This window comes from Pristiophorus japonicus, chromosome 8, assembly GCF_044704955.1.
Source record: "Pristiophorus japonicus isolate sPriJap1 chromosome 8, sPriJap1.hap1, whole genome shotgun sequence".
Classification (NCBI taxonomy): Eukaryota; Metazoa; Chordata; class Chondrichthyes; family Pristiophoridae; genus Pristiophorus; species Pristiophorus japonicus.
This window is the reverse complement of record NC_091984.1, coordinates 16,754,406-16,774,436: the sequence shown is the minus strand read 5'-3', so window position 1 is coordinate 16,774,436 and position 20,031 is coordinate 16,754,406. Positions and strand designations below refer to the sequence as shown.

The following is a 20,031-nucleotide window of genomic DNA, read 5'->3' as shown; positions in this document are numbered from 1 at the left end:
CCCATTATGGTGTGAAACTCTGTGGCTCTGAGGGTTCCAGATACTTACTTGGGAAGTATGGTTATTAAGGGAGGTGGAGAAAATGTGGATAATGGGATTAAACAGATACCCAACTGCCATGGATAAGGATGGGGTTAATGAGCCAAATGTCCAACTCATGTTCTTATGTCCCTAATTCGTTGTATGCTTCTTTTCCAGATGCTGGAAATTGGGGAGCAACTCGGTATTCCAGTTACATGAATAATTCCTGTGAAAAATTATTGGTCAGCTCATGAGCTAGATTGTGGTACAGACATTTTAATACTGTCTGCACTGGTACAGATGTTGCGATACGCAGATAATTATTTTGAGAATCTGGATGAATAATCTCCAGTGTGTAAATTTGGTTTCTAAAAACTCTCCCTTTTTTGGGTGATAGTTACTGAATAGTTTCACCTGGAGTCTGAATTAATTAAAAACTCTCAACAACAATTTCCTCTCTTGCATCTATGCGATCTCACTGTCTTGGATGGACAAGTTTAAAAAAAAAACGAATACTGGTGTTGATAGTGTAAGGAAAGGGTTAATCAGACTTCCCTGCAGTCTGCCAATATTATACTGTTCTGCTTTTATTTTAGTCAGTTTAGTGTGTGCCTGTTAATAAGGAAGTATAAGTCACTATAGATGCCGTGACCACTGAACTGTTGAATTAATACTGAGCTTAAAGCAATGGTCAGTTTAGTACCAGAACAGAGATATTCCAGTGCATACTGATACACACATTTGTGAGAACGTTAATTAATTGGTCAGAAGTTCTGACGAAGGAAACGTCTGCAAATACAGCAAACTTTTTAGAAGCAGGTGATTAGATTAGAATGGAATGGTGCAGACTGCTAATTAGAAGTTTCATTTGGTGAAATAGCAAGTGCATGAGTGAAACTATCGGTAAAGTAACAATGTTGGGGGGGGATTTGTACCACTGTACGGAAAAATAAATAATTAAAACTAAAGTTATTGACGAGCTCATTAAAGGCATCTTAAATGCAGTTATGTAACTGATAAATGTGTGGATTGTCACAAAGAAATGGTTGTTTACTTCACTCCTTTTCTATCACCGGTATGCTCGTGAACCATTTTTGGAACTTGGAGCTCTTGGTCTGTAGCCCTGAAGGTTACGGCACTTCAAGTGCACATCCACATATTTTTTAAACATGGTCAGGGTTTCTGCCTCGACTACCCTTTCAGGCAGTGAGTTCCAGATCCCCACCACCCTCTGTGTGAAGCAGTTTCCCCTCATATCTCCTCTAAACCTCCACCCAATTACTTAAAATGTATGCCCCCTGGTTGTTGACTCCTCTGCCAAGGGAAACAGGTCCTTCCTATCCACCCTATGCAGGCTCCTCATAATTTTATACACCTCAATCAGGTCTCCCCTCAGCCTCCTTTGTTCCAAAGAAAACAGACCCAGCATCTCCAATCTTTCCTCATAGCCAAAATTCTCCAGTCCAGGCAACATTCTTGAAAATCTCCTCTGCATCCTTTCCAGTGCAATCACATCTTTCCTGTAATGTGGTGGCCAGACCTGCACACAGTACTCCAGCCGCTGCCTAACCATGTTTTATACAGTTCAAGCATAACCTTTTTGCTCTTGTATTGCATGCCTTGACTAATAAAGGCAAATATTCCATATGCCTTCTTAACCACCTTATCTACCTTTAGGGATCTGTGGACCTGCACTCCAAGGTCCCTTTGTTCCTCTACACTTTTCAGAGTTGTACCATTTAATATGTTTTCCCTTGCCTTGTTCGACCTCTCCAGACAATTATCTGGATTCAATTCCATTTGCCACTGTTCTGTCCACCTGACCAGTACATTGATATCGTCCTGCAGTCCGCTACTTTCTTCTTCATTATCGACCACACAGCCTATTTTAATGTCCTCTGCAAACCTCTTAATCATAAACCCCAACATTTAAGTCCAAATCATTGATATACACCACAAAAAGCAAGGGACCCAGCACTGAGCCCTGCGGAACCCCACTGGATACAGCCTGCCAGTCACAAAAACACCCATCAACCATTACCCTTGCTTCCTGCCTCTGAGCCAATTTTGGATCCACTTTGCCCTGGATCCCATGGGCTATTATTTTCGTGACCAGTCTGCCATGTGGGACCTTATCAAAAGCTTTGCTAAAATCCATATACACTACATCACATGCACTACTCTCATTGACCCTCCTAGTTACCTCCTCGAAAAATTCAATCAAGTCAACCAGGCACGACCGTCTCTTAACTAATCCGTGCTGATTGTCCTTGATTAATCCACGTCTTTCCAAATGAAGATTTATCCGATCCCTCAGGAGATTTTCCAATAATTTTCCCATCACCGAAGCTGGGCTGACTGGCTTGTATTTACTCGGTCTATCCCTTTTTCCCTCTTTAAACAAAGGTACAACATTAGCAGTCCTCCAGTCCCCTGGCACTACACCAACAGCACTAGCAAAACCTCCTGTGAGGATATTGGTCCCGGCTCTGTTGAGGTGCAACCCGTCCGGCTTGTACAGGTCCTACCTCCCCCAGAATCGGTCCCAATGACTCAGGAATCTAAAGCCCTCCCGCCTACACCATCTCTCCAGCCACACATTCATCTTCTCTATCCTCCTATTTCTGTACTCACTAGCATGTGGCACCGGCAGTAATCCGGAGATTACTACCTTTGAGGTCCTGCTTTTTAATCTCTCTCGTAGCTCCCTAAACTCTGCCTGCAGGACCTCATCCCTCTTTCTACCTATGTCATTGGTACCGATATGGACCACGACCTCTGGCTGTTCATCCTTTCCCCCCAGAATGCCCTGCAGCCGCTCGGTGACATCCTTGACCCTAGCACCAGGGAGGCAACGTACCATCCTGGAGTCACGTCTGCAGCTGCAGAAGCGTCTGTTTGCTCCCTTGACTATTGAATCCCCTAACACTATTGCTCTTCCAGTCTTCTTCCTTCCACCCTGTGCAGCTGAGCCACCCGTGGTGCCGTGGACTTGGCTCTGTCTGCACTCCCCAGAGACAACATCGCTCCCACCGGCACTCAGAGCAGATTACTGGTTGGAGAGCGAGATGGACTTGAGGGACTCCTGTACTACCTGCCTAGTACGCCTCTTCTGTCTGGTGGTCACCCACTTCCCTCTGCCGGCACACTCTTGAGCTGCGGGGTGACCACCTCGAGAAACGTGCTATCCACGAAATTCTCAGTCTCGCGGATGCACCGCAGTGACTCCAGCCGCTGCTTAAGCTCCGAAACTCGGAGCTCAAGTTGCTGCAGCTGGAGACACCTCCTGCACACGTGGTCGTCCAGGCTACACGAAACATCCAAGAACTTCCCACATGGCACATGATGTGCACTCCATGGGACTGAGCTGCCTTGCCATGCCTCTAGTTAATAGACTCGGAACTATCGAGCAGAAATAAACTTTAAAACTTAGCAAAACACACTCAGCAGCTATTCAGCAATCTATTTTATAGTCTATGAAATACTTAGCAGAAAGGAAGTTCCAAACTTTTCTTTTTAATTAAATATTTTATTTAATTAACAATTTTTTTTAGTTTAGATATATCACTTGTCAATGTTTATTTTTTAAATCGCAGCTCTTACACCAATGACCAAGGTTAAAGAAAGTGACATTGAGAAATACTCACCAACCAGCCAATCACTTACCCGCTTGGCCGTGACATCACACTTTGAATCTTTATACTTCTTACTCACCCAGGTCTTTTCGGCGCTGCTGCAGATAGCTCCTCCCGATCTCCAGCTCTCCCGCTGAGTGCCGCTGCTATTCAAGCCCTCGCTCCTGTCAGGTCTCATGTTGTTTGGTGCTCCTCCCAACCTCCTCGAGCCTACGTTGAGCTTCGTTGGAACAGTGTTGCAGGCCGAGGACAGAGCGGTCAGAGTGGGAGAGAGGTAGTGAATTAAAATGTTAGGCAACTGGAAGCTCGGAGACATGTTTCCGGACTGATTGGAGGTGTTCCGCAAAGCAGTCACCCAACTGTGTTTGGTCTCCCCAATGTAGAGCTAAATTACTGTTTCACCTGGAATGAGTTTTTTGGGGCCCTGGAAGGTGGGAAGGGAGGAGGTAAAATGGCAGGTATTGCATCTCCTGCGCTTGCATGGGAAGGTATCGTGGGAAGGGGAGGTGTTGGGGGTGATTGACGAGTGGACCAGGGTGTCGCGGAGGGAACAGTCCCATCGGAATGCTGAAAGGGGAGGGGAGGGGAAGATGTGTTTGGTGGTGGATCACTCTGGTGGAGGCCTTTTGTGTGGGAAGGCTGCTCTAGAAGGCTGTAGCCTACGAGAGCAAGTAAGTGTACTGGAGGGCTGAGAGAGATCATCGGGAGGTTTCTGATAGAGATGGGGTGTTGGGGGGGGGGGGTTCCTGATCGCGGGGGTCGGCTCCCGATTACAGGGGTCCAAATTGGGGGTTCGGGGCCCAATCGCAGGGGGGGAACCAATTGTAAGGGGGAGGAGTCCAATGATGGTCAGGGGTGCAGATGTCGGGGAGGGGGTTCTGATGGGGAATCTGATGGTTGGGGGGATCAGACAGATCACGGCGGGGGGTGGTGCGGGAAGATGTCGGCTTACTGGGTAGCTTGTTTCTTGCTCAATCTGGCACACAAGTAGTGCTGTAATGACTCTTACTTCATGGATTCAGTTCTCGCCTCCTTGCAACTGCCAGATTTCCCGAGGCCCAGGAAACCCGGCTAAAATGAGTTAAAAATAGATTGACTGTTAAAATGAAGGCAGACAGCCCTATTATAACATTTAAATGACCAATCGGCTTCTCGTGAGTGAATTGGTCGCCCGCCCCTCATCCCGCCTCCATTAAAACTAGAAATGGGCGGGTTTGAGTCATGTGATCCTCCTGTTTTGCATTTTGACCTCTGACACGACGCTAACCCACCCGTTTTTGGGAGTTACGATTCAGCCCAGTTTCTCTCTGTTTATGTTATCTGAAACCCTTCATATCAGCCTTCCGGCCACCCAAAATTAAAATTGATCTGTACAAACAAAACGACTTGAAGGTTTTAGAAACCCCACCAGAGCTGGTGAATGAAGCCCCCTGCCCACTTGATTCCCATCTGCAGCCATCTTAACTGGGTCCTTTTTTTAGCTGGCTGAGGTGCTCGCCTGACTCATGCGGAAACTTCATTAAAACATGTAAATTGGGGCTCTGCGATGTCATTAGGACCTTGATGGCCTGCTGGTCGCCGACTGAGCGAGGTGCCTGCACTGGGTGTGCTGCTTGGCCGAAGCTGTCAGGCAAGAGGCGGAGGCCACAAAGGTATGTGCCTGAGTGCTGGTGAGTGGCCTCCTTGCTGCCCAGTCTTTGCCGCTGGCGGCTAGCCAGCCTCCTCTTTATACCCATTTTGGTGGAGTAACTGGCCGATGGGAGTTAAAATAGCCTGGGCTTGAAATTGATGATGTCGGAGGCGGGGTTTACCATCACCCGATTCACATCCTGCCCCCACTGCTGACTGAAACCCGCTTCCAGTTAAAATCCCCCACACGTCATCAATAGTTAGACAGGGGATTGAAGGAAATAGGGAATAAAGGGATATGGGAACAGTGTGAGCACATGGGATTAGGACTCCTGCTCATGTGGAGGATAGACACCAACACGGATTGGTTTGGCCTGCTTCACTGTTGTCATTTCTACGTAAGCTTGATAAGTGTATCCACTGTGTATGCATAACATACATACACACATGCCAAAGCACCAAGCACATATGTGCATGAAGCTCCAGAAATATCAAACCAAGTACCAGTCACTAACCAGAACAAGTAGCTGAAAATGTCCATCTAGTCAAGGAGAACTGCATGCTGCAGCCAATATAAAATTGTTGTGGCAAGTTTGACACGGGCATTTATAAACTTGCAGAATGGGCATGTAAATGGCAAATGAATTTCAATATAGATAAGTGAGAGGTGGTGCATTTTGGTCGGAGGAATAAGGAGGCTCATACACCCTTGGAAAGTATGGGGGGGAAATTTGTCATCTTAACCCCGCCCTTTAGCGCCAATATACGGCATTGAGACCAGTACCGACAGGGCCAATCCAGCACTGCATGCCAAATCGGGACTCCTATAGTGCTGCTGTGAGCAGCTATGGCCAGGGACCTCAATGCCAGGGAGATCGTGACTTCAGTGAGTGTGCAACACTCATTGAACACCTGTTTTCCCAAATTGCTTTTTGCCATTTGCCTCACCGCCTGGAGTAAACACAGACAGGGAGAGCTGGCATGCAGCAGCAGGAAGCCGGCTGCAGGGACGTTATTTAAAGGAATCATGAGTAATCACTTGCACCTGTCAGGTTAGTGCAGTTTCGGTGGCTTTTTGTTTCAGCTACTGCAACAGTTTCATTGAGTAATTTAAAGTTCTTTTGTATCAGGATCTTGTGGCAAGTACAAAGTAGTTACATTTATTCTTCAAAGATCTAAACTGCAACACATGGTAAGGTTACTGGGGGCTGCACTGACATGCCACCTCGCCCTCTAGGATCTACGGCGGAGGCAGTGAGAAAAATGGGAATGTGCACAGAGGGAGGAGGAGAATAACGAGGAACAGGAGGGAGGGAGGAGGCAGCCAATTCGGCTTCTGGATGGGCAGTCCATGATGTGGTGTGCCAGCTCCCTCCACGTAGGAGACCTGTGGTGGGAGTCTCCTCCCAGTTGGTGGGTACAGGACAGCCCGCCATCTCACACAGTGCTAAAACCAATTCCACCAACGCTTCATGGGAAAACCTGAAGGCTCTCTCGCTGGGGCAGCGATCTGCCATCAGGACTTGGAAATAAATGCTCCTTCTCCTTGTCGTTCTTATGGTTGTTATGGCAGCTGCGCAGCCAACAATGCTGAGAATGAGGTGCTGCAGCATCAATGGACCTCCCCTTTAAGTAGTGAAAAAATACCTGTGGCATTCATGAGTTGCGATTAGACGGCACCCGATATTGGTCCAGCCAATGAGCTTGGGTTTTTAGACTTGATTTAGGAGTCCAATCATTTTAATGAGCAGTGAGAACGAATTTTGTGTGCAGTCTACAGCATTTTCGCCTGCCGCTTATTCACCGGGGCCTGTTACCGCTGGTTTGCAGTGGCCATGCTACAGAATTCAATGGCCGCTGATTTCTGGTCGAATGTCCGCCACAGGGTTTATTTCTGGTGATCCCCACCGTCGCCCCACCGCTGCCGAGCGGCTGTAAGAGCGTCATCAGTTCGCGCACCGCCGGGACACCCACCTCCGTCAATATTCAGGCCGAAAAATCGAATCCACGCCGGGTGGTGCCATCGACAGATTTCTCTGTCAGATTTTTCTGTCGGTGCACCTGCTATTCTCACTGCGAGTCCTGGGTGCGTGGCAGCCATTAAAGGTGAGGGCCCACTGCCGCGGCCACCATTTTATTTTTTTTGCCGGCCGACTTTCATTTTGGCCGGACTATTGTGCCCCCTGGTTCAGCCGGGCCGCCAACAGGCAGTCTGGCACCCCCTCTTGGATGCCAGGCCGCTGGCCCAGCCGAAACCTTCCCTGGTGGCCCAGTGGTCGATCGTAAATAATGGCCGATTAACTCCCCTTTAAAGGAGGGGAGCGACGTGGTGACGTCACCACCGCTCCGTTGCTGAGTTTCAGCGGTAGAGAATCCGTCTCACCTCCACTTCTGCCCCCAACCATTACATCCCGCCTCACTTCCGCCCCCATTATGACTGACTTCCTGGCCACTTAAAATAAAAGACAAAGACCTGAATATTTATCAAGAGTTGACCTCATCTCCCCCCCGGCGGTGAAAACACTTAAAATATCATAACTGCGGCAGCTTTCTGGTGGGCCTGAATTTCGGCTTTTGTCCTAACACCGCCCAGTCCTTGGCTGTAACGAATTTCTAGCCCCATGAGTCTAAATGGGTCGGAGGAGCAGAAGAATCGAGGGGTAGCAATAAGCCCATAAATTGTGCAAACAAAGCACTGAGGTTAATTTCTAGACGAATAGAATTAAAAAGTAGAGAAATTATGTTAAATTATAAAGAACCTTGGTTAGACCATACTGTGCACAGTTCTGGTCTCCATGTGACGAAAAACATAGGGAAACTAGAGAAGGTGCAAAACAGATTTACAAGAATTATACTAGAACTGAGAGGTTATAAATATTAGAAAAGACCAAACAGGCTGGGTCTCTTTTCTCTAGCAAAGAGATGACTGAGGGGTGACCTAAAAGCGGTCTATAAAATTATGTCCGCGTTTGACATAGATAAAATGTTTCCACTTATGAGGAAGTCCAAAACTAGATATCATGAATATGAGACAGTCACTAATAAATCCAATAAGGAATTCAGCAGAAACTTCTTCACCCAGAGAGTGGTTGGATTGTGGAACTGGCTGCATGAAATCTCTTTCCACTTCCTCATATCGCTCTCTACCCACATCCTCCACCCATCCCCAACCCTACCTCCTTCTGTATCCGCCCTTGGATAAAACTCTCTTCCAACACTCTTAAAACTGCACTTATCGACTCCCATCTGTCCAGCCTTTGGCCCTCCATTCACCACGACATTTCTGCAGTACCTGATCTGCTCAATCACACCCTCACATAGAAACAGAGAAAATAGGTGCAGGAGTAGGCCATTCGGCCCTTCGAGCCTGCACCGTCATTCAATAAAATCATGGCTGATCATTCCCTCAGTACCCCTTTCCTGCACCTTTGATGCCCTAGTCCCTTTTAAAACAATTTCTCTCATCCTGGCCGTTCTCCCTGGTGCAGCCCTGATCTTCCTGAGCTCCCTTAAGTTAAAGGCACACAGACCTGAATGGATATGGCGGACAACGGGCTCAGCCATTCACCGCCAAATCTGGCTGGATAAAGCACCATTGACTGCCAAAATCGCGCACTATTCCAGAATCATTCTGGACTGTAAAGATAAACCCCGGCTTCTATTCTCCACTGCTAACCATCTTTCTAAACCCCTCTCCCCTGTCTCCACCCTCACCTCTGACAATAAGTGTGAGGAGCTCATGGACCTCTTGATCTCTAAGATTGAGACCATCCGATCAGCTGCCTCTCTCTCTTCCATTCCTTCCCCTAGCCCACTGGGCCAAACTTCCTCTAAGGATCCCCCCTGCCCTAGCCCTGACCTCACAGTTCCTCTCCAATCTCCCTTCATGACACTTCCGAGTTCATCCTGTCCATGAGACCCACTTCCTGCTCCCTTGACCCTATTCCCCCCAAACTGCTGACCACCCAACTTCCTTTTCTGGCTCCCATGTTAGCTGACATTGTTAACGGTTCTCTCTTCTTAGGTACTGTCCCCCTGTCCCTCAAATCTGCCGTCATCACACCTCTCCTCAAAAAACCAACCCTTGACCCCTCCGTCCTTGCTAACTACCGCCCCATCTCCAAACTCCCTTTCCTCTCCAAAGCCCTTGAATATGTTGTCACCTCCCAAATCCATGCCCATCTTTCCTGCAACGCAATGTTTGAATCCCTTCAATCCGGCTTCCGCGCCTGCTACAGTACTGAAACTGCTCTCATCAAAGTAACAATGACATCCTTTGTGACTGTGGCAAAGATAAATATCCCTCCTCATCTTTTTAACTTGTCTGCAGCCTTTGACATGGTTGACCAATCTATCTATCCTCCAGCGCCTCTCCACTGTCATCCAGCTGGGTGGGACTTCACTCGCCTGGTTCCATTCTTATCTCTCTAATAGTAGCCAGAGAATCATCTGCAATTGCTTCTCTTCCCGCCCCCGCATCGTTACCTCTGGTGTCCCCCAAGGATCTATCCTTGGCCCCCTCCTATGTCTCATCTACATTTTTCCCCTTGCCGACATCATCTAAAAACACAGCGCCAGTTTTCATATGTACACTGACAACACCCAGCTCTACCTCAGTACCACTTCTCTCGACCCCCTCCATGGTCTCTCAATTGTCAGACTGCTTGTCTGACATGCAGTTCTGGATGAGCAGAAATTTTCTCCAGTTGAGTATTGGGAAGATCGAAGCCATTGTTTTTGGTCCCCACCACAAACTCTGCTCCCTAGACACTGACTCCATCCCTCTCCCCAACTTCTGTCTGAGGCTGAACCAGACTGTTCGCAATCTTGGTGTCATATTTAACCTTAAAGTGAGCTTTCGGCCACATATCCACAGCATAACTAAGACTGCATTTTTCCATCTCCATAACATTGCCCGTCTCCGCCCTTGCCTCAGCTCATCCGCTGATGAAGCCCTCATCCATGCCTTTGTTACCTCCACACTTGACTATTCCAATGCACTCCTGGCTGGCCTCCTATATTCTACCCTACGTAAACTAGAGGTGATCCAAAACTCGGCTGCCTGTGTCCTAACTTGCACCAAGTCCCACTCACCCATCACCCCTGTGCTCGCTGACCTATAGTGGCTTCCAGTTAAGCCATGCCTTGATTTCAAAATTCTCATCCTTATTTTCAAATCCTTCCATGGTCTCGCCCCTCCCTATCTCGGTAATCTTTTCTAGCTTCACAACCCCCCTCCCCCCCCCTCCTCCCGAGATGTCTGGGTCCTCTAATTCTGCCTTTTTGAGCATCCCCGATGATAATCGCTCAACCATCGGTGGCTGTGCCTTCAGCTGCCTAGATCCCAAGCTCTGGAATTCCCTGTCTAAACCTCGCTGCCTCTTTACCTCTCTTTCCTCCTTCAAGATACTCTTTAAAGCCTACCTCTTTGACCAAGCACCTGTACTAATTTCTACTATGCGGCTCGGTGTCAAATTTTTATCTCATAATACTCCTGAGAAGCGTCTTGGGACATGTCACTACTTTAAAGGCGCTATATAAATACAAGTTGTTGTTGTTGTAATTGAAAAATAGGGAAGTTATGCTAAACCTGTATTGAACCTTGGTTAGACCACACTTAGAGTACTGTGTACAGATCTGGTCGCCATATTTCAACTGGATAGAGGGACTGGATAGGGTGCAGAGATTTACAAGGATGATACCAGAAATGCGAGGGTATACATATCAGGAAAGGATAAACAGACTGGGTCTCTTTTCTCCTGAAAAAAACAGCTGAGGGGTGACCTAATAGATGACGTTAAAATTATGGAAGGTTTTGACAGAGTAGATACAGAGAGAGTGTTTCCACATGTGGGGAATAGCATAACTAGAGACCATCAATATAAAATAGTCACCAAGAAATTCAATTTGGAATTCAGCTGAAAATTCTTTACCCAGAGAGGTGGTGAGAATGTGGAACTTGCTGCCACAGGGAGTGGTTGAGGTGGATAGTATAGATGCATTTAAAGGGAGGCTAGGCAAACATATGAAGGAGAAGGGAATAGAGGGATATGCTGATAGTTAGATGAGGAAAGACAGGAAGAGGCTCGAGTGGAGCATAAATGGCATGGACTGGTTGTGCCATATATACTATGTAATCCTATGTTCAGCTCCATTCACAACTGCTCTGCTAATGAAGCATGTCATGGCAGCCTACGGCAAGACCTGTATCATCATCATCATAGGCGGTCCAGCGAAACGAGGATGACTTGCTTCCAATGCAAAAAGGGATGAGTTCACAGGAGGACCTGAACTACATCCTGAAGGGTAGAAGATGCCTGTGCGTGGATTTTTTTTAACGTGGGGTGGCCGTTGCATACCAGCCAACATACGGGCTTGACAGAGCTAGGTCTTGGTCCAGTGGCAAGGAATACCCAAGACAACTGGAGACCAGCTCTGCTGCACGGACCTAGTGCGCACACGTATCGCAGTGTGGGCTGGCCCGTGCTGCCCCTGGGCCCCTGGACCTGAATTCGTGCCTCCCCTGGATGCACAGTGGACAAGTTTAACCCCAGGGTCATTGAATATCCACACACACATGCCAGATTTTCGCTCATTAGCCCAGGAGCAACATCATCATCATAGGCAGTCACTCGAAATCGAGGAAGACTTGCTTCCACTCTAAAAGTAAGTTCTCAGTGGCTGTACAGTCCAATACAGGAATTACCGTATCTGTCACAGGTTGAAGGAAAGGGTGGGTGGAGAACCTGGTTTGCCGCACGCTCCTTCCGCTGTCTGTGCTTGGTTTCTGCATGCTCTCGGCGACGAGACTCGAGGTGCTCAGCGCCCTCCTGGATGATCTTCCTCCATTTCGGGTAGTCTTGGGCCAGGGATTCCTAGGTCCCAGTGGGGATGTTGCACTTTATCAAGGAGGCTTTGAGGGTGTCCTTGAATCATTTCCTCAACCCCACCTGGGGTTTGCTTGCCGTGTCAAAGCTTCGAGTAGAGCGCTTGCTCAGGGAGTCTCGTGTCGGACATGTGGACAATGTGGCCCGCTCAATGGAACTGGTCGAGTGTGGTCAGTGCTTCGATGCTGGGGATGTTGGCCTGAGCGAGAACACTGATGTTGGTGTGTCTATCCTCCCAGTGGATTTGCAGGATCTTGCAGATGCAGCGTTGGTGGTATTTCTCCGGTGCTGAGATGTCTGCTGTATATGGTCTATGTCTCTGAGCCATATAGGAGGGCGGGTATCACTACTGGTCTGTCGACCAGGAGCATCAAGACTGGTTGTAGCACCCACCACTGAGGTACATGTGTGGTCTCTTCCAACTGAGCTATCAAGGGAGCTGGGAGAAGTGAGCGAACCTCAGTGTTTAACTAACCCAGCACTTCATTTAGTAAATAAAGCTATTATTTAAAGATTAAGGCAGATTATGTGCAACATACAAATTGTATGCTGAACAATAAAATTAATTTGCTTGCTAAAAGCTGATTTATTGAGCACAACAAATGACAGTTCAGTGTATGTAAACCTAATTAATTTGAAAAGTTGTTAAATGTGTCATTATTTCATTACGTGTCTTCATCTCTTTAATTGCAGCAGTAATACACGTATTTAGTCATAGGGCTTCGCACCAAATAGACTGAAATTCCCAGTTATCCACTTAATTACATTCGGAAGGGCATGAACAGGCAATATGGGCTTCAACGGTGTCGACCAAGTCTTCACTCTTCTGACCAAAGTTGGACGATATCAGCTGTTCCTCTGTAGGATTGACGTGGGAATCTGCAAAAACATTAAACCATGTTGAGTTCAGCCTGGGGAGAAGCTACCTGTGTTACAATCACACTGCTATTACTAAGACAAAGAAAGCCTTGCATGAATATAGCATGTTGTCAGATCTCTCAGCAGCATTTCAAAGCACTTCACATATAATGAATTAGTGAGGAATCTTGGCCGGACACAAGGAAAACCGTCTGATTTTCTTCAAATAGTGACGGATCATCTGACTAAACCAGAGGGGACAGGTAGAGGGAGCCTCGTTTTACCATCCCAAGTACTAGACCTCCAGCAACGCAGTGCTGCACTGGAGCATTGACCTCGGTTAGATGGTCAAGTCCTGGAGTGGGGCTTGAACCTAAAACCTTCTGATTCAGAGGTGAGAGGGCTACTTACTTAGCCAGTTGAAATAAAACAAATTACTTTACATATATATAAGACACTAGTAAATTGCTCATTATTGCCCAAAGGCAATTGATGAATATAACGTTGTTTTATGTACAATATGGCGAGGGATTTCAGAAAATTGCTGCACAGAACCACCTAGAGGCCACAACTACAACTGCAGTGTGACATTTGACATAACAAAACTGAACGGGAAATGTTGACATAACACTTGATCATGGTAAATAGTGACAGAAAGTATGAGCACAGGAAATAAGGTTTGTGAACAGGATGTGGACACTCTACTCAAGAGTTTTACTAATACATAAATGGGGCCAATTTTAACTTTTACTGCCGGGTGAAAAACCAGCGATGGCGAATCAGCTTCCTGTTTTACACCATGCCTGATCTTCCTTTCCATCAATGACACCCAGAGATAGAAGTTAAAATTACTCCCTCAGATTTCAATGCAATTATATTAGAAGGCTCCTAATAGGGACACATATTTGGAAAGGAAAACATTTTCGATATCCAAATTATTTTTATTGATTAAACATCATTCAAAGTGATCATTAGGCATCAGTCACGGCTCAGTTGGTAGCACTCCTGTTTCTGAGTTCGATGGTTGTGGGTTCCAGTCCCACTCCAGAGACTCGAGCACAAAAATCTAGGCTGACGACCCAGTGCAATACTGAGTGGGTGCTGCACTGTCAGAGGTATTGAATTTTGGATGACACGTTAAATTGAGGCCCATCTGCTCTCTCAGGTGGATGTAAAAGATCCCATAGCACTAGTTTGAAGAAGAGCAAGGGAGTTCTCCCGTTGTCTTGGACAATATTTATCCCTCGACCAACATCACCAAAACAACTGACTTGGTCAGTATCTCATTGCCGTCTGCGGGACTACTGTGTGCAAATTGGCTGCTGCGTTTACTACATTACACCAGTGACTACACTTCAAAAGGACTTGATTGCCGATGAAGTGCTTTGGGACATCCTGAGGTTGTGAAATACACTGTATAAATGCAGCTTTCCACATAGCATTTGACTGAACCTCAGGTATCTCAGGATGTGGCCACAGCCAGGAACTCTCCATCCAACAGGTGCCTGCTGTAAAATGCCACTGATCCTCTGCCGCTCCCCAGGATTGGCAGCACTTCAGTGGGACGGCTGGGGAATTGGCCTGTTTCCCCAGCCCCATCTCCCCCAATGGCACTTACACATTGGGCCGCCGAGTTTAGGGAGCTGGAACTTTCAGGGGCCAAAATATTTTCCCTCCTCCTCAGTCACAATGTTGCCTGATATCTGGTGGTTTTTCAGGGAAAAATACAGGCCTGAGCGTCGGCAGACTGGTCGTAAAACTGAGCTCAATCCTGTCATAAGAACAGAAGAAATAGGAATAGGAGTAGGCCATATGGTCCCTCGAGCATGCTCCACCATTCAATACGATCATGGCTGCTCTGATCATGGACTTAGCTCCACTTCCCCGCCCACTCCCCATAACCCCTTATCCCCTTATCGTTTAAGAAACTGTCTATTTCTGTCTTAAATTTATTCAATGTCCCAGCTTCCACAGCTCTCTGAGGTGACAAATTCCACAGATTTAGAACCCTCTGAGAGAAGAAATTTCTCCTCATCTCTGTTTTAAATGGGCGACCCCTTATTCTAAGATCATGCCCTCTAGTTCTAGTCTCCTTCATCAGTGGAAACATCCTCTCTGCATCCACCTTGTCAAGCCCCCTCATAATCTTATATGTTTCGATAAGATCACCTCTCATTCTTCTGAATTGCAAGGAGTAGAGGCCCAACCTACTCAACCTTTCCTCATAAGTCAATCCCCTCATCCCCGGAATCAACCTCGTGAACTTTCTCTGAACTGCCTCCAAAGCAAGTATATCCTTTCGTAAATATGGAAACCAAAACTGCACACAGTATTCCAGGTATGGCCTCACCAATACCTTATATAGCTGTAGCAATACTTCCCTGCTTTTATACTCCATCCCCTTTGCAATAAAGGCCAAGATTCCATTGGCCTTCCTGATCACTTGCTGTACCTGCATACTATCCTTTTGTGTTTATGCACAAGTACCCCCAGGTCCCGCTGTACTCCGGCACTTTGCAATCTTTCTCCATTTAAGTAATAACTTGCTCTTTGAGGCCAACTGTAGTGTTGATTTGTTTGAGGTCAGTGAACTCAGCACGGACTGAGAACTAATGGCCAACTGATTAAAAGCACCATCTTGGAGCGCACAAAGTCCCACAGAGCAGCAAGCTAGGACATAATGTAAAAGGCCGCTCATGTATTCTGTACATTGTTTATTGCTGCTGTTTCGTGGAGAAAAAAAAAGGAAAGAGTTTGCATTTACATAGCGCCTTTCACAACCATACCGCTTTGCAGCCAATGAAGTACTATTGAAGTCTATTCGCTATTGTATTCTGGGAAATAAGGCAGCCAATTTGCACATAGCAAGGCCCCACAGGCAGCAGTAAGATAAATGACCAGATTATCTGTTTAAGTGATGTTTGTTGAGGGATAAAGGTTGACCAGGACACCAGGAAAGCTCCCACAGTGATCTTTAAAAAGTGCCATGAGATCTTTTTTATCCACCTGAGAGGGCAGATGAAGGACGGCACCTCCGACAGTACAGCACTCCCTCAATACTGCACTGAAGTACTCACCTTAGATTAAGGTGCTCAAATCTCTATAGAGGAGAATGAACAGCCAAACTTTTGACTTAGAGGCGAGAGTGCTACCCACTGAGCCAAGGCTGACAGCTGGGGACAGATGAAACCCAGGAGAGTCACATTTTTTTATTTTTTATTCGTTCCGGGATGTGGGTATCGCTGACAAGGCCATCATTTATGCCCATCTCTATTTGCCCTTGACAAGGTGGTACCTTTATCACAACTACCACAGCATTACAAACATTGGGAGAAAACTTCCCTAACAATTTCTCTGGGGTGATGATGCACTGCTAAAGTATTTGCATCTGGACGGCAAGCGCTTATGAAGTAGTAGACCTGCTCTGAAGTACTCCAAACCGAACTACAACCCCAAGATTATTTGAACTGATGCAGCAGCACTGAAGTTCAGCGGGGACCGTTTTCCTGAGGGTCCTGTCGAGTGTTAAGGAGGGAGACCAGTAGAAGCCCTACAGAATTTCAGGGGTGAGTGTTTAACATCGTGTGATGTCCCAAGCTGCAACACGGGGGACAGAACACCGAACAGAACCAACGAGAATAGTTAGGGTAGGTGACCGAAGGAATAAAACACAAAGGTTTTTTGGAGTCTCTTGAAGGTGGGAAAGATGTACTAAGGTGAAGGAATTTAGGAAGAGAGCTTTAACTGCAGTAATGCGGAGGACGGCGGAGAGTAGAGCAGACTGGAAGAGTAGATCGCATGGCTGAAGGAAGTTGCTACGGTGGGGCAAGGGCATGGGACGGGGGGGCGGTGATTTTTAGACAAGTTTGAGGAATTTGAAAGAAATGAGCTTGGGCACCCAATGGAGGTCAATGCGGTCACGGCGATAGGTGGGCGGGACAATATGGAATACGATGCGGAGTTCCGCTGTTGATGGTGCACAATCAATTTTAAATCACTAATTACATTGGGGTAATTTTGACTTTGGGCAACAGTGTAAAGTGGGCGATACCGACATTGACTTCAGTGGAAATAAACATTGGGAGAGATGTAGAATGGGCGGCTGAATCGATATCACTCGTTTTACAATATTGCCCAAAATTACACAGTTCACTTTTCTACATCAATTTGTAAAAGAATATTTTTTGTTGAAGTCATCGGTTATTAAGGCATATGGGATCCTTGGCCTCATAAATAGAGACATCGTGCACAAAAGCAAAGGGGTTGTGCTAAACCTTTATAAGTCACTGGTTAGGCCTCAGTTGGAGTATCGTGTCCAATTCTGGACACCACTATTTAGGAGGATTCAAAAGGGAATTGGATATATACTTGAACAGGAATCATTTGCAGGGCTACGCAGAAAGAATAGGGGGAGTGGGACTATTTGGATCGCTCTTTCAAAGAGCCGGCACAGGCACGACGGGCCGAATGGCTTCCTTCCATGCTGTATCATTCTATTCTATGATAATGACTACGATTTCAAATTAATTAACTGCAGCAGAATACTGGACTCAAGATAGCACAAACAATGTACAAACAATCTCGGATACATACCGGCTGGCAGGCAGTGGAAGCCATAGGTAACCGGGACGGTTTTAACTGGTGAACATCCAGTCTGACAGCATAAAACTGGGTCAACGGAGTAGCATTTGGATTCCTGTCCATGTAGGTTAACCGGTTTCTCTAGTTTCACTGTTCTTTTCATCAGTTTACAAGCTGAAAGAATAGTTAAAACAAAAGTTAGATAATGACCACAGCGATGATAATTATAGACATTATATAGACATTATAGACATAGATAATTATAGATAATTATAGGCACTGTTGGTTCCATCAACAGTGAGGCCTACATTTTCTACATGCTATTGTATGATCTTGGTTGGCAGGGCGCAATCAGAAGCAGGAGTTTGGGCGGGGATCCATTTTGCCAGCTGCCTGTGGTCTGACGACACTTTTGGCACTATCCATATTTGGGTGAGATCTATTAAAATGAGATATTAATGATGGGACCTGTGACACTTGACATCATCCTGTAAAAAGGGTCTGGAGGACTGCCAATGCATTCTGGGTATCCAATGTTGCTAAGCAGGCGGTGGCGGGACATTAAATATTAAAGGGCTGGCGAATGATCAGCCATGATCTTATTGTATGGTGGTGCAGGCTCGAAGGGCCGAATGGCCTACTCCTGCACCTATTTTCTATGTTTCTATGTTTGCCACACGCAGGGCAGATTGTAGTCAACAATTGCAGAATAACGTTAAATCTTTTAGGCAGCTCCAGAAGGTGCCATTCTGTGGTAGATGTCCCATGTCTGCCACAACCATTTCCCTGCTCTCCCACAGGTACGTTACCCGTGCAGCCATGGACACAGTTGAGATTCAAATTAAGCCATCTTCTGGGCTCAGTGATGCGTGGCCAAAGACCCACACTGCTTTAGTTCCTGGGGCAAGGCCATCTCTAGGAGTGCTGATGCAATGGGAAATTGGGCATGCTCAATCCAGCTCCTCCCGAGCATTGGGCAGAACAGCACAAAGCTACCTTTCATTCAGCAACAAACCTAGAAATAGCTGGTGGAAACATTAAAGGGCGGTGCGCTCTTATGACATAACTTTGTCCAATATTTTAGTGGAAGCATTTAAAATAAACAAGGTGACGCCTGCATTAAAATTATAGACTATCAATAATGGTTGCCCATTAATTTCGAGGACTAAATTGGTAATCACACTTGGGAAATGTTCAGTAGGAGGTATTCTGCTGAAGTTCAGATTGAGATACGTTACTGGAACTGGGTAGATGGAACTTTTCTCTGCGTATACCCAGAACTGAGGGTGCTTGACTCCCACACTGGATAAGGAAACCATGTACCTGGGGTGGCTCGGCCGGCAAGTAAGGGCAGGCCTTCAGAACTGGAGAGTCCTCGCTCTTTGCTTGAGCTGCCAAGCAGGCGCTATGACTGACCTCAACCCCACCCGACCACCCGGGCTAAAGAGACGACTTTACCAACTCTTCTGAGCTTCTGATCGTAAACCAGTGACTGCTGGCAGAACCGAGCAATGCAGGCTCAGGCTGAGGATTGGGCTTCGCTCTGCTGTGTCTGCGCCTCTCGTGTAGCCCGCTGGCACTCACCGTCAGGGGCTGCAGGTGGCCAATGGGCAGGGCACCAGAAGGCGACTGACACCACGATACCAATGGGCAGGGCACCAGGGGGCAACTGACACCGCGATACCAATGGGCAGGGCACCAGGGGGCAACTGACACCGCGATACCAATGAGCAGGGCACCAGAAGGCGACTGACACCCGATACCAATGGGCAGGGCACCAGAAGGCGACTGACACCGCGATACCAGTGAGCAGGGCACCAGAAGGCGATTGACAACCGATACCAATGGGCAGGGCATCAGAAGGCGACTGACACCGCGATACCAAGGCATTAAGGAGGGGGAGTGGGCGGGGGGGGGGGGGGCCGGGAGGAAAATTGACAAAGTAAAGTAAAAAAAATTAAAAGTAATAAAAAATGGAAAACACATCCGGGTGCATCGGTTCAAATTATTGAAAAATCTAAGAACATAAAAAATAGGAGCAGGAGTAGGCCATTTGGCCCTTTCAGCCTGCTCCGCCATTCAATAAGATCATGGCTGATCTGAGCTTGGCCTCAACTCCACTTCCCTGCCTGCTCCCCATAACCCTTTACTCCCTTATCATTCAAAAATCTGTCTTTGGTTAACAAAAATCTATCAATTTCAGATTTAAAATGAACAATTAATCTAGCATCAACTGCTGTTTGCGGAAGAGAGTTCCAAACGTCTACCACCTTTTGTGTGTCGAAGTGTTTCCTAATTTCAATCCTGAAAGCCCTGGCTCTAATTTCTAGGCTCTGTCCCCTCATCCTAGATTCCCCAAACAGCAGAAATAGTTTATCTCTATCCACCCTATCTGTTCCCCTTAATATTTTGAAAATTTC

At 46.8% G+C, this 20,031-nt stretch overlaps 1 protein-coding gene and 1 pseudogene across 1 annotated transcript in view; one reads left to right on the top strand and one right to left on the bottom strand.

Moving 5' to 3' along the window:
* The window catches only part of LOC139268415 (interferon-induced protein 44-like), a 35,474-nt pseudogene extending 34,449 nt beyond the window's left edge, over positions 1-1,025 (top strand).
* An 11,904-nt stretch (positions 1,026-12,929) lies between these two features.
* The window catches only part of LOC139269106 (vitellogenin-like), a 114,988-nt gene continuing 107,886 nt past the window's right edge, over positions 12,930-20,031 (bottom strand). The window contains exons 39-40 of the mRNA XM_070888211.1: positions 17,624-17,785; positions 12,930-13,051 (exon numbers count right to left, since the gene is read on the bottom strand). Of these exons, the coding sequence (XP_070744312.1) occupies positions 12,930-13,051; positions 17,624-17,785 (284 nt within the window). The remainder of the gene's footprint in view (positions 13,052-17,623; positions 17,786-20,031) is intronic.